This window comes from Pan paniscus, chromosome 1, assembly GCF_029289425.2.
Source record: "Pan paniscus chromosome 1, NHGRI_mPanPan1-v2.0_pri, whole genome shotgun sequence".
In the NCBI taxonomy this organism is placed as follows: Eukaryota; Metazoa; Chordata; class Mammalia; order Primates; family Hominidae; genus Pan; species Pan paniscus.
Window position 1 is genome coordinate 12,341,604 of NC_073249.2, and position 24,274 is coordinate 12,365,877.

The 24,274-nt window shown below is 40.2% G+C and overlaps 1 protein-coding gene across 2 annotated transcripts in view; it reads right to left on the reverse strand.

The window, feature by feature from the left end:
* MTR (5-methyltetrahydrofolate-homocysteine methyltransferase) overlaps positions 1–23,587 on the reverse strand; it is a 111,793-nt gene extending 88,206 nt beyond the window's left edge. Inside the window, exons 1-8 of one of the 2 annotated variants that reach the window (XM_034949526.3) lie at positions 23,016–23,587; positions 15,113–15,324; positions 12,530–12,619; positions 10,011–10,080; positions 8,189–8,281; positions 5,950–6,056; positions 3,145–3,204; positions 2,257–2,351 (exon numbers count right to left, since the gene is read on the reverse strand). In XM_034949526.3, the coding sequence (XP_034805417.3) occupies positions 2,257–2,351; positions 3,145–3,204; positions 5,950–6,056; positions 8,189–8,281; positions 10,011–10,080; positions 12,530–12,619; positions 15,113–15,324; positions 23,016–23,049 (761 nt within the window). In that variant the 5' untranslated portion in view covers positions 23,050–23,587. Of the gene's footprint in view, positions 1–2,256; positions 2,352–3,144; positions 3,205–5,949; positions 6,057–8,188; positions 8,282–10,010; positions 10,081–12,529; positions 12,620–15,112; positions 15,328–23,015 lie in introns of both variants that reach the window. The other variant, XM_014343488.5, reaches the window with a different exon arrangement.
* Positions 23,588–24,274: the final 687 nt, after the last annotated feature.

The following is a 24,274-nucleotide window of genomic DNA, read 5'->3' on the forward strand; positions in this document are numbered from 1 at the left end:
ATAGTAGTATTTCAATAAATATTTGATGAATTACCAGTAATATAAAGGCTCTATCCCACTGTTCTATAGTTCGTGATAATCACAAGTCAGTAAGCAAAAGTTTCCTACATATATGTAAGAAAATGTATCCTTTTCACGTATTATTTGCTGCCTTCTATCTGCCCCTACAGTCTGTAAGATTCCTAACGAAATAGAGAGCAAATACATTCTCTCTGTGAATGGACTGTAGTTGAAGTCATAGAAAGGATTATTTTAAAAAATTTTTAATTAACCACTGAGTGGATCAAAAGTCAGAACTGAATGTTTGCTTACGAAATAAAAACATAAATTATTTAGACCTCATCTTGGGGCTCCTGGAGGTGAGGCAGTGGCAGGAAGAACGTCCTCTAAGGGGCCCTTGAGAACTGTCAGCAAACTAAAGACTCCAGTGACACCCAGGACAACACAGAGGTTTTACCTAATCGCTAGGAAAGACCATATCATTATTATTAAGATCTCACATTGGTGTGGTACACCTATTAGAATGTGAACCAATAGCAATACATGATTAGTAACTAAAGTCTATGGTTTACATTAGGGTTCATTCTTGGTTTTGTATATTTTGTGGGTTTTGACAAATACATCATGAGTAACATATATCCATTACAGTGTCATTTACTTAACCACATAACAAATTCAGACTTAGCAAAGGGGCGGGAAAAGAGAAAGACAGCGAAGGGAGGAATGCTCCAAATACTCACAGATAGGCACACAAATTTAAATAAACTAGATAAAGTTTGTCTTCAGAGACCTCTACATTTCCTACCCTCAGTTTTTTTGTTAAACGTTTATTACATCCCTACTATGTGCCAAGAATTCCACTAAACACTACAGAAATAAAGATGAAGAGACTGCTCAGGAAAAACTCATAAGCTGTAAAGGAGGTCATCACAACCCAGTTGAAGACAATGATTTTCTTAGTTGTCAGGCCCAATCAAATGTCTATTAATGCACTTTAAATTAATAGCACCTTTTAAGAAATCACAATATGACATTAAGTCAACTGTAAGATGCACCCTGTAATTATAAACATTTAAGTGTGAAAAAAAAGAACATCACATAATTGATAAAATGTGATCTAACACAGGGGTTAAAAGTATGCTCCTGTCCCCAGATCCTCTATTTACTTCACCTTGGGCGAGTTACAACCTCTGAGTCTCAGTACCCTTCTTGTTAAAATGGGGACATTAATACCAGTACCTACCCTCAAGGTGTTATTGCCAGAATTAAAGAAGTCACATAAAGTACTTAGAACAGAGCCTGGCACACAGCAAACTCTCAACAAATGTCTATTACTCTTACTTTTTATGGCAAAAGCTAAAATAAAAGTAAACGAAGAACATTGACCTGCGCTAGTGAGAGAGGGAATGTTCTCTGGAGGGAAGATTCTTGAGATGAGTCTTAAAGGCTAAGAAGAAGTCAGCAGAGTGAAGAGGTATGGAGGAGGGAAAGGGGGGAAAGGGGGAAGGGGACCAGCATAGCTTCCAGGCAGTAGGAATAGAAGAAAAAAGCCCAGAAATAAATAAAGTCCAGGCAAAAAACAGCATATATACTCAGATACTCTTCCATGTCACTCAAAGTACACAATTTAAAACATTTGGATATGAAAAATAAAATATAAATAGGAAGATATTTTTAAGCAGATTGTAAAAGTCATGTTAATGTAATTCTTTAGAGACAGATCCTGCTATGTTGGCCAAGCTGAAATACAGTGGTTATTCATAGGAGCTATCATAGTATACTACAGCCTCCAACACCTGGCCTTAAGAGATCCTCTCCTGCTTCCATCTCCCAAGTAGCTGGGACTACAGGCACACACCACCATGCCAACTGCCATGTTCACTTTACAGATAAAAACCTGAGCTTTAGAATTCCCACCTTACTCCACGACAGATTGCTTCTGGTTGCCTCATAAATAGGGAGTGGTACTGCCCTAAAATTTGCAAAGCACTGCAAACTATAAGGGGCACACCTACAGACAAACAGGCAACCATTTGTAAGTATGAGAACTCTCCCAGTCCCTCAAATTGACCCGTTTAGGCAGCGATCTTCTGAAACATTTAGGGAAAAGTCTGAAAGTACTTAAAGGAAAGTCAATATAGCAGAAGTGGTACAGTGAAAATATGTAGAAGCAATCCCCTCCCAGGTCACATTCCACAGCCATCAGAAAAGGTTCCCCAAAAAAGAAAAGAAGTTACAGAAAGATGGATCACTCACCAGAGTGGTTCTCCATGAGACACACTGATGACAAATCCCTCTCCTGTCTGTCCGGAAAGAGTCCGCCCACTTTTATCAACGATCGTCCCTGAAATCTGAATTGACAAAGTAAACAAAGTCAACAATACAGACTCAAGTTAAGAATATAGATAGATATAAAGGCATAATAAAATGAACACACTGACTTCCTTTGCTCTTTTACAAGGAAAAGAAATGTGGAACTCAAATTCAAAGGGAGCACTTTCTATAACAGTCAGAACAGACATGTGCCAAGAGACTAGGGGAAGAGGCAGGAAGCCACAGAAACAGAGACAAGGGAAAGTCACTGTAGCAAAAGCAATGACCAAAACAACTTTGGAATTCACACATCCAGTCTCATTAGAGGCAGATTTCCCAGAGATAACATCAAGTTATCCTGACCTCCTGCTGTTAAACATTGGATTTATCTAACACCCTTGTTTTGATTCAATTTGCTTCTCACCAAGCAATTCTAGGACTCGCAGAGAGGTCTGCCTACTGAGTTAATAAATTGGCAGTCTGGTGTCTTAGGTGTTGGGTATGTGGCCATCAGCATGCAAGTCCACCCCTCCTTGGGCCCTAATGAGACTGAGCCTTGAAGCCTTTGGCTTCAAGGACCAATACAGTGGGCTTCTTTTGAACAGTTTGCCTTCCATCAGCTACTTGTAGATTCATTTTCCTTGCCTCTCCAGATATAAGACTGTTATTGGTCCAGAAGTGGTGGAAGGGAAGCGAACAATGGAAGTTAAAGTAGGTGAGTTCTAAAGATACCATTAATAGTTCTACTATGCAAAGCGGGGGAAAAACATGCTCAAAAGGACAATTATTAATAAAAGACAGAATGTATTGTGCAAACACTTTAGAACTTACAAAGATAGGCCGGGGAGCATATTTCTCCTCAAAAAGATTTTGGAGTGCAAATAAGGCTGCCTGTCAGGGAAAAAAGAAAGAACGTCTTTATTTCTGAGAGTGTGTCCAAGATTAGTCTAACTTCTGATTAGAATGCACCCTTTTCTAAGACCTCTTCAGATAAGATATGCATCAAGCTCTCTGGGAAGAAGTGTCTTCCTTATAAGGCACAACCCCAGCACCCCTTTCTCAAGTGTAATACTGTGCATATTAAAACAAAACAAAAGCTGACTGAAAGTTCACCTAGGAACTAGTATTTCCACTGAGGAGGAGCTGAAGGGGTATTCTTTCTTCCTTTCCTCAATAAAAATTAAAAATAAATAAATAACACTCAGGAGGCTGAGACAGGACGACTGCCTGAGCCTAGGAGCTCAAGGTTGCAGTTGAGCTGTGATTATGCCACTGCACTCCAGCCCCGATGACAGAACAAGACTCTGTCTCAAAAATAAATAAATAAGAATGTCCCTGCCTTTCACATCCTTTCATACACATGGTAGGTACATGAACCAACAGTATCCATCATTGCGAAAAACAGCATGAGCTTAGATTAGGTAGTAAAGGTACAAATCCTATGTCATTCTGTGCTGTTCGGTCCACATTTTAAGTTCCAGATAATGGATCTTCTCTTTTTATCATTATATTTCTTGATTCTAAGATATGTATGTTTTCACAATTAATTCTCTGAAATCAGAATGCAACCTGTAATCTTTCCTGTGATGGTAGGTTTTTTTCATGGGAAGTTACTAAATCAATAATATCATAATTTCCTCTTTAGAACTAGACAAATTGATCCTAAAGATCTTACGGAAAACAAACATATAAGAATAGCCATGAAAGTTCTGGAAAATGGGGTGGGACTCAATGCAAAAAATCTAAGCCAACCAGTTACTCAGACATATTCTAATGTTATGGTGAATGGTGCAGTAGTGCCACATCAGCAGATAGACTGATAGAAAACACTAGATCCAAATGCACTCCAGAATTTTGGATGATAAGGATAATGCTCCGCATCATTCCTATCACTGTGAAATAAGAGGATGTTTAATAGATGGTGGTAGGAAAACTAAACTTTAAAGCAAAAAAGTTAGCTCTTGATTCTATTTCTCACTCCAAAATAAATACCAGATGCACCGTGAGGGACATTAGTTCCATATAATGATAATGTATGCCACACATTCGAAAACTTAGAAACTCAACAAAACCTATCCTTAATGCTTAACCCTCCTGTTAATCCCTCTTATTTCTAATCTGAACAATACCGTGACTCTTTCCAAATGTATATATGAATCTCATTTCAGATATATTCCTTATCTTGTTACTGCTCTCATTTTCAAAATGTGTATCTGAATTCCTTTTCAAATTATAATTTGTTTACTGCAGATTCACAAAACAATTTCTAAAAAGATATATAAAAAAGAACCCAGTGAAAGTGATGTGTTAAGAACGAGGTAGGGTGGTCATCTAGCTTCAGGCTGGTAGTGGCTCTCTACGTTCTTCCTGCTTGCAAGTATTTTAGAAAATGATTTTTTTGAAAAGTTCAAAAATTCTGGACCTGTGGTCTGATTCCCACAACAATTAAACATTTAATGAAACTGTAAAGTACTACGGAGGAAAAGGCCATTTTTCCATTTTTTTCTTCTCTTCAACTGAGGAGTGGCTCTGTTAAGTGTAGTCTCCCCCTCCACAACAAAAAAATAGAATCTGTAAATTCAACCACACAACGTTTAAGAAAAATTCTCCTACACCATTAAAACGCACACACAAACTAACAATACCACAACACTACCACCATCACCACCATAAAGAAAGTCAAATGTCAAACAAACTGGAGGACAGGAGCTGCTACTCATTATTGAGAGGGGCCTGATTTCCTCAGTAAAGGACTCAATTTTAAAAAGCCAAAGTCCAATAGAAAAAAAGGACTGAAGACATAAATCATAGAAAATGAAATATAAATGGCTCTAAAACTGAAGAAAGATGCTCAATTACATTAGTAGTAAGAAAAATACAAATTAAAACTACAGTGAGGTACCACCTGTCAAACTGGAAAAGGTCAGTTTAATAATACACAGTGCTAGTGAGGGTGTCGTGAAACCAGCACTATTGTACATTGCTTGCTGAAGGGAGTATAAATGAGTCCAGTCTCAAATGAGGGTAATTTGACACTAAAGATAAAAATTAACAACGCACATACCCTTTGATTCAGCAATTTTACTTGTAGAAATGTATCCTACAGATACACTGTGTAAAAACGTATGTATAAGGATATTTGCTTCTCTCTCCATATACACTTACGCGCCTTTGCATGTATGTAAGGAACACAAACACACACATACACACATGCCTATATCTGTATCGTATCTGTCAGGACCCCCAAACTGGTAATAGTGGTTGTCTCAGGAAAGGGAGCTGGATAACAAGAGACTAGGAAAGGAAAGGATATTCACTTTTCACTCCGTATATTTATGTATCTTTCGAATTTAGAACCAGCAGCATGTATTACCTCAGGATATACGCATTTATACTAGCTATATATGAAAATATTTATTTTCATAATTAGAAAAAAGTTATTTTAAAAGCTTCAAAAGCAGGTTTAAGTTTTTCTTATTGTACTGGCCTCAGTTAAAAATACTCAAGAATAAAATGGAGCAAATACAGGTAATTTATTTAACTTTGATAATGGCTAATATTATCTTCTCCCTACATTAGGGGACTCACCCACAGCCCTCACCCCAGCCTTGTCTGTTTTTTCCTCCCTTAACTCACCTTGGCATTGGCAGTATCAAAAATAGTTTCAATGAGTAAGATATCAACCCCGCCATCCAGAAGTCCTTTGGCCTGCTCTTGGTATGCTTCAACAAGCTCATCAAATGCTGCAAAAAATAAATCACACCCAGCACATCAGTCATCAATATCCTCTGAATGGCCCTAGTATCTCGAGTGTAGGTCTGGCACCTGTGAACTATTGCTGGTTTACAATGCATAGTTTAAGAACATGATCTTTTGTAAGAAATCAAATAAAGAAAGGTGGCAGGGACAGAAGGTAAACAAGTAAGCTGAAGGCAGCTGTTCCTAAACACCTGCCACGTAACTTCTACTTCCCATGTATGAGCTGAGGAGTGAGAGGGAAGGCGTATGAATTTCTTGAACATGTACCCCCTATTCAACATCTCTGAAACATATCATTCTTTCCATAGCTCATTTCAATCAACCAGTTAAGAGATGGCTGTGAGAAACATGCCACACTGATGCAGAGAGGTCACAGGTTGAGTAGAAGTCACTCTCTGTGATAAAGGGCTGCAAGCCCGCAGATTTTGTCTCTGCTCTTACACCAACTCTGTCAGAGAAGAAACCTGTCTGGTGAGCAATTTCAGTCTCAAACAAAAAGTGTTCAATCGCTCCTAGGTAAAATTTTTGTTAGAAATGTCTTGGGTTGGCCCAGTGCAGTGGCTCACACCAGCACTGTGGGGGCCTGGGGCGAGCAGATCACTTGAGGTCAGGAGTTCAAGACCAGCCTGGCCAACATGGTGAAACCCCAACTCTACTTTAAAAATATAAAAATTAGCCAGGCGTGATGGCACACGCCTGTAGCCCCAGCTACTGGGGAGAGTGAGGCAGGATAATCGCTCAAACCCAGGAGGTGGAGGCTGCAGTAAGCCAAGATAATGCTCAGATATCCAACAGAGAAGCCTACACAACAAAGTCCTCTTGTAACGTCGTTGACAGGTTCTCAGAAATTGCAACTTTGACTGAGACAATATGTAACAAAACCAGTATTTTCTTTCTAATCAACATTACAATGAAATTCTGTTGAAGGAAATGACATTATTTGAGGGCCTGCTATGCATCATTTTGCTTAAAGATGCAGTTTTCAAAAACCTGCCAATGACGTTAAGTGAAGACTTACCGTACTTCACCTTGTACAGCCCAAGAGCAAGGGTAAGTTAGCTCCCCACTGGCAGGTCTAGTCCAAAGAGAGCATCAACAACACATAAGCCTGGTATGAACAACTCCTGGTGAAAAAGTGTGGTATCACAACACACAAAGTTCCATAAACCAAAAACCTACAAACCATATTTGCTTGATCTCATCATCTCCACCCACTGCACTACCAGACATGGTATCATGACTATTCAGCTCTGATATTTTAATGCTTTTTGTTTTCTATAGTCTTGATGCTTAGAAATTGACCTAGATACTTGGATGTTTTGTCAGATCTCAATATAAGTATGTTTATATATGGTAGTTTATAACATGTATAATGCTAACATGTTGATATGGTTTGGCTGTGTCCCCACCCAAATCTCATCTTGAATTCCCGCGTGTTGTGAGAGGGACCTGGTGAGGGTAATTGAATCATGGGGGCAGGTCTTTCCTGTGCTGTTCTTATAAGAGTGAATAAGTCTCACGAGATCTGATGGTTATATAAGGGGGAGTTTCCCTGTACAAGCTTTCTCTTTGCCTGCTACCATCCATGTAAGACGTGACTTGCTCCTCCTTGCCTTCTGCCATGATTGTGAGGCTTCCCAGCCACATGGAACTGTAAGTCCATTAAACCTCTCTTTCTTCTGTAAATTGTCCAGTCTTGTATGTCTTTATTAGCAGTGTGAAAATGGACTAATACAGATGTCTAGATAGTTTGGACTGCCTTCTGATAAATGAGGATATTGTGTGCTATTTTATAATAGACCACAAACCTAGTAACCAAATTTGTTCAACTTCTGAGTTTACAGCTTTTAGTTGGTTTTATTTCCACAGCTGACAAAGCAGCATTAACACACCATCATATATATTTGAAAGCAAGTTCAAATAATAATAATCATCATAGCTAACTTTCTATTTAGATGTCTACTATATTCCAGGCACTGCTGTACACCTTTTACATGGATTAAATCACAGTAACTCTAAGGTAGATCCTGTTATTGGTTCCATTTTACAGATCTATAGCTTACTGAAGCACAGAGTACTTCCCCAAGATCAATGATTATATATGGTAAATACTCACTGATGTTCCTATAATCCGGTCTTTCCACAGATGGGGACACAGAGAGTGTCTTATTAGTCGGACCCAGAGCCCCTGCCACAAACCTCTTAATTCCTTTGGGAAAAGAAAAACAAGTGTGAAATCTCTAAGTGGCTGAACATTTTTTGTCGTGAATGAATAGCCAATAAGATTTTTTTCTGGAACACAGGTCTATAATCTTTTGTCCACAACTCTGAAATCCAAAAAGCTCTAAAAGCCCAAACTTTTTTCTCAGTTTGACAATAAAACTTGACCTCTCCTAAACTAACAAGAGACTATTTATAGTCTTTATCCAACTTAGATGATTCATAGATTCTGCTTACATATATTTGATCATGGGGCTGCCCCAGATCCCACTAAGGAAATTATGCCATATAGGAGATATACACATATCATCACGAAACCAGTCCCCAAAACTCTCAATTCTCACACAACTAACTAAAACATTTCAGTAAGTAATCCTTTTCTATCACCACAGCTGTGTTTGGACAAATTCCCTCTCTTCCTATTTTTATGAAGCCCTGAAGGTTTTGAACTTAACGTAAGTTCTGCAAAATCACCTTACAGTAGCATTTAACTTGAAATGCTCTCTAGTACCATACTGCAGGCCCTTCACTAGGAGGAAATACTAAATCAGGATTAACGATTATAAAGCCTGAAATTGAAGTATGAAGCAGAGCAAATCTTTCTTTAACAACTTTTCCTCTGGCCTGAAGTCCAGGTGCTTCTAAAAATGGTGTAGCAAGTTGTGTTCATTCCTAAAGAAGCCAGGGTTGTACTGCTCATTACCTTTGATGACTTTAGCCACTCAATAACCTGGGCTATGCTTTGTAATTTAACTGGAGAGGACTATCAGCTAATTGATAAACCAGCTTTTGAACAGGTTACAGGCCCAAATATTCTTTTGCATCCCCAAAGCTAACCAATAACGTGGGTATAAGAAAAATGTCCTTCTCTCTCCCTGCTTTAGCTGGTTCAGTGTCCTCTGACCTGTGACTCTGTTGGAGTAACAGTCTATGCATTTCCATGAATTTAAACATTATCTCTTAGAAACAGAGTTCCTGCTTTGGTCTTCATTAGTATGCTGTGTATAACTTCACAGCAATTCTGCTTTCCTGTTGGCAGTAACTTCACGTTTCCAAATCTTAAGGGGCTCCATATATTTCTTATATTCCTTTCCCTCCCTCAAAGCCTCCTACCAGCTGGTGCCCAAGTGTTCTGATGGCATCCAGCCAGGAGGCTAGTTATTTCAGGAGCCACTTTTCAAGTCCCAGCAGGACTGAATCTAATGCCACACTTTTTTGTGTGCTTCACAGAGCCTTCAAGGACATCAATAGTATAAAGGGAAAATGCTTGAAAGGCAATATCTCTACCTATATCAGCCAATCATGGGAATGAGGGTGGCTTTAAAAAAATGAGATCAAATATCCTAATAATAGCCAAGATCATCAAAACAGCCAGCTGTTACTTTTAATGACATGATGATGTGCTTCCAAAGAGACATAAATTATTTCAGCTCTAAATACACAAGGAAGTCAGGGGCCTAGCTACAAAGTCAGGCTAACCCAGGGTGAAAGAGCAAATTCCGAGCCCAAGGACCACAGAGTTGGCATCAATTCAAAGATGTTGAGTGCTTGATTATGAAACTGCAGAGAAGTAATCTACAAACATGTAAAATACAGTCTCTGCAGTGTTGCTCATAAGCCAAAGGCCACATAAGGAAAAACTGCAATAAGGACAGCACATTATAGCTGACGGTATCAAAGGAACCACGTGTGCAAAAAAAGAGAAGAACATTCCCTACCTGTCTGGAGAGTTACCTCCTCGGCAGCTTTTCTGGCCACTCCTGCAGAGCACATGTTCATCCGGTAGGCCTAACATATCAACCACAAATGTTAGCTTGTCCTTCTTTTCCTCCACACAATAAATAATGGATTCATGACCATCTAATACTCAGTTTTCTTCAGTAACAAAATGTAGAGTGAATTAATCTGAGGTCTGAGTGAAATCTTAGCCAAGCAGGCATATCAGCTCCAGACTTGAAAGGCAGCAAGGAAAGACAAGAGTCCTTGGGAACTGCTTTTAGGTTCTCCTCCCAAACCATGAGCTAGCCAGTAAAAAGGGTAATCCCTAGACATCTAGCATGTCAGAGAATAACTTATGTAGTTAAATATTCTGAGAATTAAGAAAAAAATAAAGCAATGGAAAGAGCATAGGCTTAAGAGGCAAAACACGCAGGTTCAAGCACTAGTCTGTCACTGCCTGCCAGGCAGTTCCCACAGCAACTTTTCCAGGCCTTGATTCATGTACAACAGTTGGGATCAGTAATTCTGAACTTTTTGCATATTATTAACCACCTGAGAATTTGATAAAGGACTATGAACCCTCTTACCAGGAAATAAAAAGCAAATATGCACATACACACACAGTGTTGCCTGTGATTTAAGGAGGTTCACGGCCCTCCAGAAGCTCTTCCACAGACCAAGTCAGGAGAAACTAGACTTGTGATTTTCAAGTTCCTTTGAATTCCTAAGATCCTATGTGTCTTGAATAACCACATCCAGGAATTTAACAACCAGAATATCCTAAATAGGTATTGGCAAACTCTGGCTCATAGGGCAAGTTGGGTCCACTGCCTGTTTTTGTAAATAGTTTTACATTATTTATATAATGTCTATAGCTGCTTCCACACTACATGATGGAGTTGAGCAGTTGCAAAAGACTGTCTGTAGCTAACAAAGCTGAAATATGTACTATCTGGCCCTTTATTAAAAAACGTTGGCCAACTTCTGCTCTAAAATAACACAAAAGTAACTGGAAAACACTGCTTACATGAAAACAGAGTAATGTGTCTGGAAACATCCCAAACAAAAATGGGGACATTAGCATCTACCATATATTTCTATCATCAAGGTTTTATAAAATTTAAATATGGAAGCATCATGTCGATTAAAAGGAAATCAAATCTGCCAATAGTATCATTAGGATGACTACTATTTAAAAAAATAGAAAATAAATGGTGGTGAGGATGTGGAAATACTGACACTCTTGTTCACTGTTAGTGGGAATATAAAATGGTACAGCCGGCCAGGCGCGGTGGCTCACACCTGTAATCCCAGCACTTTGGGAGGCCGAGGTGGGCAGATTACCTAAGTTCAGGAATTGGAGACCAGCCTGGGCAACATGGCAAAACCCTGTCTCTACAAAAAATACAAAAATTAGCAGGGCATGGTAGAGCAAGCCTGTAGCCCCAGCTACTTGGAGGGCTAAAGCAGGAGAAACACTTGAACCCAGGAGGCGGAGGTTGCAGTGAGCTGAGATCACTCCACTGCACTCCAGCCTGGGTGACAGAGCAAGACCCTGCCTCAAAAAAAAAAGGTACAGCCACTCTGAAAAGCAGTATGGCAGTTCCTCAAAAAATTAAACAGAATTACCATATTATCTAACAATTCAACTTCTGTGTATATATACAAAAAATTGAATGTGGGGACTTGAATAGATGTTTGTATACACATGTATATAGCAACATTGCATATTCACAATAGCCGAAAGGTAGAAGCAACCCAAATGATCAACAGATGAATAAGCAAAACGTGGTATATACACACAATGGTATATTATTCAACCTTAAAAAGGAAGGAAATTCTGATACATACTACAACATGGATGAACCTTGAGGACATTACATTAAGTGAAACAAACTAGTCACAAAAGGCCAAATACTATATGATTCAACATATCTAAGGTACCTAGAATAGTCAAATTCATAGAGACAGAAAGTAGAATAGAGTATGCTGGGGCTGGAGTTGGGGGTAGAATGGGAAGGTATTGTTTAATGGGTACAGAGTTTCAGTTTTGGAAAATGAGAAAGTTCTGGAAATGGACAGTGGTGATGATAGCACAATACTGTGAATGTACTTAATGCCACTCAAGTGTACACTTAAAAATAATTATGATAAATTTTATGTGTATTTAATCACAATTTTTAAAAAAGAAAGAAACCAAGGCTGCCATCTAATACTTAAAAAGGCCTCACAATACTGTGTGCATACGGCCAATGATTATGCCTTTATCAACAGCTACTGCATAATTATCATTTAGATTTGATTATTACTTGCCCATAAAAGAAGCCAGTTGGAAAATGAATGGGCCACTGTGTTCACAAGCAGGAAGGATTCACACCATTTTCCCTGTCTCATAATAAACAACAGATAACTAGGCATTAGCTTGACTCTGCAGCTTCCAGTGCTTTACTCACTAGCAACTACCAATGCAGCAAACGCTCGTAAGCATCTTAGACACATGGAACAATGGAATTCTTACCAAGTGTTCAAGGCCATAGTCAGCTTGGGCAATACTAGTGCTGCTAAAAGTATTTGTTTCAATGATATCTGCCCCAGCCAGCAAGTATTCCTGCAACAAGAGATTATAATGTCAATTATGAGCTTTAGAGTTTCTTGTGCCCCCAGAATAAACATGCCCTTTCATTACCACCATTATCAGCAGCTACCTTTTGACCATTTACTAAGAGTAAGGCACTGCATTAGAAGGTAGAGATGCAAAAAGGTGTAAGGATTTCACAGAAAGGCAGGGGTATGAATAAATAAACAACGAAACTTGAATTCAGACAATGTTAACATGCTAAGGTTATAAGAACTTAATCAAGTCCCTTAAACTCTCTGAGTCTCAGTCTCCTCATTCAAAAATATTATAACCCTACTTCACAGGGTAGCTATATGCTAATATAAGGTAACACATCAGCCAGGCATGGTGGCTCACGCCTGTAATCATAGCACTTTGGGAAGCCAAGGTGAGAGGACTGCTTGAGGCCAGGAGTTCAAGATCAGTCTGTGCAACATAGAAAGACCCTGTCTCTAACCAAAACAACACGAAAAATTAGCCAGGCATGGTGGCACATGCCCGTAGTCCCAGCTACTCGGAAGGCTAAGGCAGGAGGACTGCTTGGGCCCAGAGGTTCAAGTGAGCCACAGTGGGCTAGAGTGAGCCACGGTGGCACCACTGCACTCCAGCCTGAGTGACAGAGTGAGACCTTGTCTCAACAAAACAACACCAAAAAGATAATGCATCAAATGTCTGGCACACAATGGGCACTCAACAAACGGTAGTTCTGTTCCCTTATCTTCTTCCTGCTTTGGCAGAACCTGATGCCCACCGAGAAGTATACCATCTCAGAGATCTCAACCTCTGACCACAATTTTTAGTCTACATCTCCTAGTCTCTCTGAACAAGCATCACATCCCTACTGAAACCATGAAGATCTTGATGCTCCTTTGTGCTCTCTTCGAAACTCGTCTCCCTGGCTCCACTCCTTGGATCGTCTCAACCTCAATCTGACTAGCAACCTGGAATCCCTTGACCCCCTTGATTTTCCAATACTGAATAAACCCAACCCCTCTTAAGTCGATGGACAATGGTTGCAGAAGCACTGGGAGATAAAAACCAAGATACGCACATTTATAGTAACAATAACAAACATCCTAAATATCTACCAATAGGGAAACAGCTAAATAAACTAAAATATATCCACTTTATTACATGCCATGTGACAGCAAAAAAAAAAAAACTGTATATCTACAAATACTGACATGGAAAGATTCTGCAAAGTATTGTTAAGTAAAAAAAAAATAGAATGATATGTAAAGCATGACACCATTAAATTAAAAAAACATACAGAGTACTACGAGTTTTCTACATATATATATTCACTCACGTATACACACATACACATATATGAAAATGCCTAACAAAGGAATCTGGGACGACACACACCAACTAATATCAGTGGTTATCTCTGGGGAAAAAATAGCAATTTAGAGTATGGTCAAATGGGAATGTATTATCTACGAGATTTGTTTTATAAGAACTAATTTAAGTTTTTTTTAAAAGAACAAGAAAAATTGAAAATAAACTTAATGCCTAGGAATAAGGAGATTAGTTAAATAAATGATGATATATACATAGAATAGATTATGAAGTTATTAAAACCATGTTTCAGAATATTTAATACTCATGGTATATAAGTAAAAAATGCAAATTATAAGACAGTACGAAGCAATGTAATCCCAATTTAATTTTTTAAACTCCAAGTATAGAAAACTAGACTAAAATACAAAATACATGAATGATAATTGTATCTTAGAATTTTATAATGGGTGAGCGCCAGCTTTCTAGTTCATAGACAGCATCTTCTCACTGTATCTTCACATGGTGGAAGGGGTGAATAAGCGCCCTTGAGCCTCTTTTATAAGGGCACCTCCTAATACCATCACACTAGGCATTAGGATTTTACATATGAATCTCACGGGGACACAAACATTGAGACCACAGCAGTGCCCTTATAAGCACAAATATGGGAGTTTTTTGTTCTCTCTCTGCTCTCCGTCATGTAGATACAAAGACAGCTATCTATAAACAAGAGGGCCCTCACCAGACACGGGATCTGCTGGCACTTTGTGGACTTCCAGCTTCCAGAACTGTGAGAAATAAATGTGTGCTTGTATAACCCAGTCTATGGTAACAGGTAATATAGCAGCCAAAGCTAAGATACCACCTTTAAGCATTTCTTCATCAGGGCTGTTGCAGTAACTTAAATAAGATAGTTTTCTCACACTCACTAGTGTGAAAACCCTTATTTGTCCAGAATCTCATAGTTTTTCACTAGAGTTTACATGCCTCAAGGGCAGAAAACCTACCTACCTCATTCCCTTATCCTGAGTGCTCAACACAGTACATAACTTTTATTTGATGTCCAAAATCTGCTTTCTGAATAAATTGCCTCTTTATTCTTTATTCTCCGGAGCACTCGGCATAGCAGCCTGACCTGATACATGAAACAGCTTGCAGAATAACAGAATGAACACACATGGGAACCTGGGAATACTTTACCTTATGGATTTGGTAAATGACATCGGGCTGAGTTATACTTAAAATGTCATTGTTGCCTTTCAGCGGCCTGGCATGATCTTTAAATTCCTGACCTCGGAAGTGTTCTTCGTTTAGCTTCTCCCGCTGGATCATGGTCCCCATCCCTCCATCCAGCACCATAATCCTCTTCTGCAGAATGGCATCGATCTCATCCCGCAGGGTTTTCTTCAGACCTTCTTTAAAGAAAGTGAAAGTTTGACTTGAAAGAATGAAAGGTGAAAAAGATGTGTGAGGGAGGAGCTTTAGAGAAATTTATAATAATCTCCAATAAGGAGTAAATGGAGTTTATAAAAGATGCACTCATAACTCTATATAGGAAAACGCTGCCCAAAAGGGTCATTAAGTCGTGACAATGCCTAATACAAGATTGCACACAGCACAAAATCCCCAGTGAAGCACAAAACCAAGGTGAAGGTAGGCTACACTACTCCTGTTTTACAGATGAGGAAAACAGGCAATAATGGGCCAGTGATACAAGACTTTGCTCTCTTTCCTTGTTAATTCTGTGCAGATACTCCCTAAATAAAATGATTTAGCAGAGATAATTGAAAACCATCAATAATTCCAAACTATTCTTTAAAATATTAGCTTTGACCTTCTCCCTCACCTATTGCCAGAACTAATAATGGCGTGCAAACAGAGTTTTACTCACCTCTGCCCAACTATGAAATAATAACTGGCTAACACCCTTGAGCTTCTCAACTCTCCCCATGCTCCTTGACTTCTAATTCCCAGTCCAGAAAAGGGCCCAATGCTTACTCCTTCTAATCCTGCTTTCTGGTTTCTATGACCTACTGGAAAGCCACAAAACTATGCTGACTGGAGTCACCGAAAACTTGCAACGTTCAGCCTTCTTTGGTTCACCTTTTCTTGACCTCCCTCAATACTTCCAACATCTACTCTCCCAATTTCTACTTTTTTTTTTTAGCACCAAATCCTTTTCCTCCTCACTCCACAAGTGATTTCACCTAATCCCGTACAAAGAAGTTTTCTGTTGGAGGCTCCTCAAACTCACACCCTCTCCACCTCAAAATCCTCTTGCAGTCTGGCTCACTCTATTTCCCTTCTTTCTGTACCTAAGGAAAAGCGCATGATGACCAACACCTCCCACTGCTCCCTCATCTAGCCCTTCCCACTCCCACAGTTCCACCTCAGCAACCACCGATTTCTTATCCTTCTGACATGGCTTCCTCCTCCACCACTCTCCTGAAATTACTTTCTAAAGTCACCAATGACCTTCTAAATATCAAAAACACCTGGCCCCAATCTTAGACCCAGCTTTTAAACTGTCCACTGGATATGGCTACCTCAACTACCCACCTGCCCCTCAATCTAATATTCAAAACCAAACTTGCATATATTCTCTGTCTCATCTCCTGATTTCTGTAAATGGCAACACCCTTCCCAGAAGACTAACCATAAAATCTCAGTATTATCTGACTCCTTATTCTCCCTGATAACCAACATCTACTTAGATCCCAAGCCTTATAGATTTGGCCTCTAAAATGCCATGCACAATGGTCCCACCTTCCTCGCCCTGTGACAACCCCTTTCTTCAAGCCCTTACTACACAGGCCAGCTATCACCAATCCTCTCTGAGCTCTAGTTTGCATCCATGCAAATGAGATCATACATCTATGGAAGTGCCTTGTAAACTATCAAGTGTCCTACAAAGGTAAGAGATCACCACCATACCCAGTCGCCCTGTGTTCTAATCCATCCTGTGCACCACACCAGATTAATCTTCCTATAGAACAATTTTAAACCAGTTGCTTCCCCTGCTCAAACACCTTCAACAACTCCCTATAGCATATCAGAGTGAATACATGTTACTCAAAACAAACCATAATGACGCCAACCCATTCCTTCTGTGCTAAGAGGTGAGAAAAGCTCAAGTCAAATGGGGCTGGTTCTAAGCTATCTGAGCTCCTTGGAACTCATGCCTAGCAACACTAAGGTCAGTACTTGGCAAATATTTCTTTAATTGAAATGACAAAAAACTGAGGGAAGATGAGAAAGAAGAGGCAAAGATAATTTAAAACCCAAACCAGTAATGTAAGAATATTTGTAAGCTGGTATTGGGTGCAAACTTACAACCCTGCCTTGCCTTACTGTCCAGAGTCTCAAGTATACAATATGGGAACTGGGGCTAAATGGTGGCCACAGAACTATTTTGAGTGACTTTCTCCAAGTGGGCTTCAGGAAGGTGGCTCTAGTAACCTAAAAGAAAAATTTGCAATATCCAATATCTAGTTTCTGGGCACTATGTTTCTTTCAGGGTGTACTATTCCTTTCCAAAGCCACCTCACTTGCTAATTGTGTTTACTGAACTTGCAGGTGAGATAAAACACTTCCTGATAAAGGAACGAAGTTAAGTTCCAATGATCTGTACAAAAGTACTTCAAGAACCAAAGAAAATCACTTCTTGGGAAACGTGGAGAAAAGGTAGGGCTTAATGAAGCATGTATAATAGAAAGACTGGTAGGCATCAGGCAGTGGGCGCCATTTCAAGCTATAGTTGACACGGTAAATTCACATGTAGTGTTAATTTAGGCACTCCATGACGTGACTATCCTATCAGCCAATAAGCACTCAGAATTTGATAGGCTTAAGCTAATAGTAGCAGGGTGTGAAAACCCAAGAAATCTGGGTTTTAGCCCCAGCTCCCCTTAGTAGCTATGGGATTTTAGACAAGTCCTCTCCATGCTTCAGCAAGATGAGGAAACATCAGCCCTGCCTTCATCATCAGAACTGTGATACTAAAATGAGACCATGTGTTAAGAACTGGACCTCTTAAGTCACACAAGTCATGAAATGAGACATTGGTGTTTGATGTATAGTAAACATCTGATAAATACTAGCTACTCTTATTATGTTGGTATTATAGCACAGCGAGGACTGAAGCTCTAAAGATTGTGTTCTATATATTACAAAGCTCAGTGGGCTGTGAAAAATCATGTAAAGCCTGAAGCTCTCAGTTGGTCATGTTGGGGCAGGAATGGCATATTTGCAGGTTTGGAAATGTCTTCTAACAGTCGAGTGAAAGAAGAAAATACTCAGTGAAAGCTGTTAAATGTAGATAATTTCACACGAGGAATGAGAAGACTAAGAACTAAAGACTAACCTACATGCCCAACTGAATCGCTTTCTTCTCAAAAGGATGTAGCTGCAATTCTCCCTGAAATGACATCACGTGAACTTAAGTGGGTGACTGAATCATAAGCCTAGTGTGAGCATGAGGTGTGGCAGTGGGGAAATAGGTCATGCACATGAAATTTCACATTTAAAAGGTATTCAAACTTTCTAGGGGAAAAAAGGCAATCTTTTCCACAGACAGTGAATTATGTCCTTTGGCATCGGCAAAATGATTAATCAATATCAATCAATATCCTATTATTTACATGTCCTTCTTCCTATCTCCTCCACTGAGCGAGTGCACACAAGTTTAGCAAATCTAACCACTCAAGAGTGCCTCCACCCCTCCTCTCATTTTCATAAAAAGTCTTAGTACTTTTCCATGGGGCCCTTACTGTATTCCTTTTTCAATCCAGAAATAATAAGCTTTGTTTTTGGACTTTAAGACAGTTCATTATTTACCACAAAACAACCCAGCCCCACACATGCAAATTCTGGTATCTTGTTTGTTGAGCCACCGTATAGGCAAGAGATCAAAAGCTTTTTAAAAACATCTGCTTTGGTTTTTCAGAAACCTGACAAACTTATTGTATAATTTATTGGGAAGAACTTTATGACTTCGAATGAAAAGGAACTTCTTAAGACTCAAAAAGACCAACCTCTTAATTAAAAAAAAAACAATGAATTTGATTACATAAAAACCAAGGATTTCTGTTAAACGAAAGTCACCATAGACAAAAATAATAGACGATGGGTTGGGGGAGATTCTTCAATGTCTAAAGCTAATTTGTTTTCTTATTGATTTGTGTTAGTTCCTTGTACATTCCAGAATGTAATATACAATGTGAATTAAAAATACCTATAGACTAGAGTTTACAACAAAATGTATAAATATATGGATATATGTGAAAAAGGCGGTCTATGGAAACAAGAGAATTGTGAATGGAAAATACAGATAAAAAGGAATATATAATAAAACACAGGAATTTTGCGGCCTGAATAAAAAACTCCTATGCAACTGAGGCCCTTAAAAATCCATTACTTGGGCTGGGTGTGGTGGTTCACACTTGTAATCCCAACACTTTGGGAGACCGAAGTAGGTGGATCACTGAGTCCACGAGTTCGAAAACAGCCTGGGCAACACAGTGGCCTCATCTCTACAAAAAAAAAAAACAAAAATTAGCCAAGCCTGGTGGTATGCACCTGTAGTCCCAGCTACTAGTAAGGCTGAGGCAAGAAAACTGTTTGAGCCTGGGAAGTCGAGGCTGCAGTGAACCGTGATCACGCCACTGCACTCAGCTTGGGCAACAGAGTGAGACTGTCTCAAGAAAAAGGGGGGAAAAAAAAAACATTGCTTCCTCATCTACTTGCTTATTTTTCCTTTAGAGGATAATGTAAGATTTCCCATTTAGAGAAACTAAGAAGGCTTCCTTCAGAAAATCTGTTGGTATTAAGTGTTCACTATTTTTAGCCTTCTGTATTCCTCCAGTTTTTCCAGTAGGTGGTCATTTTTCACTGGCTTTAATTACCATTCTAATTCACCAGTTTCCAATTACTATCAGAACTTGCTCAAAAGAATAAGTCACCTTGACAATTCCTTCCCCTGGCAGAGTGGGGATCTACTGAAATGTCACTCTTCCATGAAGAACACCAAAATTGTATTTATCTGTATTCAGCTCATTAGGTCTAGAACATTCTGTATACTTAACTACTGACTAGTCAAGTTCTAAATAAAGCAGATTCTTTCTGATTATCTTTCACAGTAAATATAAGAATATAGTTTTGCAGTTCCTTCATTTAGCTGACTAGTTATAACACTATTTCAGAAATATTTTTATGTTTAATGTATATATGTAAATAACCGGAGTGCAGAGGAGAGTCCCAAGGAACATCCTTGGCTAGTGAGCCTAAGAGATCACACAGTATTTTCTCCAGTTTTGAGTGGATTTAGCCAATATATTTTGTGGGGGTTTTTCCCTGCCATTAACATCTTATTTTCTAGCTAACAATACTCTGATTCACAGCAAGTGTTCCAAAGAATAAACATAGGTATAAGTGGTTAAAGCCCTAGTCGATTTGGAGGGGGGTAGATCAGCTAGTACCACCTTTAAGAACTAGCCTAAAGAATGACAAGATGAAGGCCTAAACAAATAAATTCCTAATATGTACATGTAAGTTATAAATTGCAGTGTCAAGAACACATCTGCTCTGAAGGCAAAATGACCCCAAGTAGATCTGACTTACTTAGGACCCCTCTTTCCACTGTGCTAAATGGGGAACACATACAGCAAAAGCACATTTTTATTTTCTGCATTATAATCAAATGATCCCAGGGCTTTCTCAGCACTGTTCTTTCTTTGCTTTATTAAAAACAATCTGACTACTGCCCTACAAGTCACTTGCAAGATACTTCTCTCTTTCATTTTTGGATCTCTAATTTCTAGTTTGCACAGACTTGCTACACTTTGCTTTTTTTGGTTTTTTTTTTTTTTTTTTTTTTTTTTTGGAGACTAAGTCTCACTCTCTCACCCAGGCTGGAGTGCAGTGGCACGATCTCGGCTCACTGCAACCTCAGCCTCCAGGGTTCAAGCGATTCTCCTGCCTCAGCCTCCTGAGTAGCTGGGGTTATAGGCGCTCACTATAAACCCAGCTAATTTTTGTATTTTTAGTACAGATGGGGTTTCACCATGTTGGCCAGGCTGGTCTCGAACTCCTGACCTCAGGGGACCCGCACGCCTCGGCCTCCCAAAGTGCTGGGATTACAGATATGAGCCACCGCGCCCAGCTTCTTTGGGGGCATCTCTTTGCTTGTGCAGTATTCCATTTTTAATATATAGTATTTCCCCCTTTGATTTTAATAAGCCGGAGAAGAATTAGGCTGATACCAATTCACTGGATTATTCATTCCTTCATTAATCACTCATCAACTGATACCAATTCACTGGATTATTCATTCCTTCATTAATCACTCATCAATTGAGTTCCAAATAACACTCACAGTTCTAAGCAAGGATGAAACCAAGAAACCTTTAGAAGCTGTAGTTAAAATTTTCTCCCAAGACGTATTTGCTAGCCCACCATCCTCCTTCCCCAGGGCACACAACCATGGTCTGAAGTCACATTTAGTTTTAAGGCCCAACCTTGAGAATCAGGAATTCCCAGCTCTCCATTAAAATTTCATTAAGATTGTACGCCAGAATTACTAAGGGTTATTAGGAAGTTAAAACCTGATTCTAATCCCAATAAAAGTTGCTCACATAGACAGAAGCTGGACTACATCTAAGGTCTTTTCCAGGCGCAATGGCCTGATTCAGAACTTCAGAGGCCCTAGACTTGGTTAAACTCCACTCAGTGCTCAACTCTAGAAGCCAGCCTTGGGGGTGAGGGGACTAGGCTAGATTCAAACATTCAACAATTTTCCTTTCATTTTTTTTTTTTAATCACTCACTATTCACAGTATTTTAAGTCTTCAGTGGCATTTTGCTCCTGATAATGACACCTAAATTCAGATGAAAGGGAAATAACTTTACTTGTTTAAATTAAATGGGAAGGGGGAGGCCAGAAATCATGAGTAAAAGATGTTTTCCAAATAAATATGATCTCCCTATGATCATTTATTAAATAAGATATAAATCTCTTATAGGGAGGTTTACATCTTATTTATTAAATAAATTAAATATTAAATATAAATAAGATGTAACCTCATTACATCTTATTTAATATATTAAATAAGATATAAACCTCTCATAGGGAAGTTTATATCTTATTTAATAACAGCAGTGATGTGTTTCTCAGCCACAGTTCCACTAGTTTCAAGAACAATTATATCAGTCCCGTTATCAGAACCCAAGAATCAATAGAGTCACCGGTTAACCTCTGATAAATTTCCTTGTGCGTTACGAATTTAGTATTCCCCCTCTTCCTGAAGCTAAACATCCCCACTAAGTCATAGGATATTTACTGTTTTGTAGTTATCACTAATTCTCGTTTCTACATCTCCTCACCCGTTTTTACGGGTGTATTTGTCCACAAATTATAACCAGGCATGATCTTAGAGATCTAGAGCTCGTTATAAAGCTAACATTACGTTCAGTTCTCGTGCTAAACTAGCTTTTTCTCACTGTTGATCCCAGGGCCACCAACATCAGAATCGCTTGAAATTACTACCTCCCATTTCGGTATCTGGAGGTGGGGTCTGCTCATCTATTTTAACATAGTGAGTCTATGCATATTGCAGTTTTGCAGCAGCGTGCGTAGAAGCAGAAAATAGAAAGTTCCATGTAGTAGTTTTAAATAGTTCTCTGAGTTTCCTCGTCTGTCTCTCCGCGCCTGAACTTTCTCTCGCAGTAGGTGCGCAATACATATTTACGAATAAGCGTCACACCATGCAAAAAAAAAAACTTTCCAGAGGGCCCAGCTGGTTTATGCTGCGTGGAACTGGAAAGTTTAGTTACTGTGACGTTAAGAATGTGTTTCGGGGGCGAGGGGAGGACGCTTTTTGCAGGTTTTGATGGTTTGCCTGGGGAGGAAGAGGTGAAGGTCGGACAAAGAGTGGAGCAAAACACGTAGCCCTCCGGGCTCCTGCGCTAAGTTCTAAAGGTGCCGCCCACACGCGGGGAAACACCGCCGGGCGTCTCCCGCCGCAGAAGGGAATCGCCCCAGGGATTAGGAGGCTACAGCACGAGTTAAGAAACACAACCCAACCACGCAGACGGGGTCGCAGCGTTACCGGGTTGCGACAGGTCTTGGAGCGCGGGTGACATGTTGTCGAGTCTCCTCCTCGCGCAGAGGGCGCGGCAGAGAAGACGTGCTCTCCACAGGTGACGACGGCCAAGGGCCACGCCAGCTAGCGCCAGGCGAGCCTGCCACACAAGGCCCGGGTCTTTTGACGCCTCCCGTTGGCTCGCGTCGCGGGGGGACTGCGGACCCCGAAAGCCCGCAGCGCCCTAGGGCCTCTCTCGGGGCTGGGCGCGGGGCTGAGGGGCAGACGCGCGGCGCGGCAACTGCTGGAGCACGTGCTTTCTTCCCGGGTACCCGGCCAGTCCTTGGTGTCGGCCTAGCAGCCAGACACGCGCGGCCAGAGGCGGAGTCGCGGGACGGCACGGAAAAGGGCCCAAGAGAAAACTCGGAGAGGAGGACGACGTGACATCCGGCTATGAGCCCCGCAGACGTTTAGGGCCTTTCAGAGCGCGGTTAGTTCTGCGCTCAATCTATCCTCGGCGTGGGAGGTCCCGCCCCTTCCGGTCTGTGATTGGTCTGCACGAGCTCCTCGCAGCCACATTGGCTGTCAATATCAACCAATGACCTGCTGTTTAGCCCCGGGGCTCTCTGGGAGATGTAGTCCCGCTCCCCAGTTTCCCGCGGGGGCTTTTCGCGTCTCTGTGCCCAGGATCCGGAAGTGTAAGTCGAAGTGGCCCCTCTAAGGAAAAGTCACAGCGCCAAGTTCGTGCTGATCTCGACACGCTGTGTGGTGTCGAGCCTGAAATTTTAGTTCCGTTTTGCTGTTGACTTGCGCTGGGCAAGGCAGTGAACCTCTCAGTCTCCACACTCTACAAACAAGAATGATAGGATGGTAGTAATTAGAATTTTTTAGGGTTGTAGTAGGCGTTAAATGACATCGTTTGACCGCGCTATGAAAACTCTGAATTACCATATGGGGGTGTTAATTGTAACTTATTGACAGTAAACATATATTGAGCACCTACTATGTGTCAGGCATTGGGGTACACACTTGGAATGCAAAATCAGACAAGCTACATCGCACCCTCACCTCCTTGGAGGAGGAACTCACAACCTAGTTAGATTAACAATTGAACAGGTAAAAAAGAACCACATACATTTTAAAAGAGCTGCAGTATTCAAAGGGGCCAGGGAAAGGTTTCAAAGAAGAATCTGGGTCCCGAAGGAAGAGTGGTGCCAGGTAAGGTTGTTCCAGTCAGGAGAAGCTCCCTGTGTACAACACAGCACTTTAGGGAATTCTAAAATAAA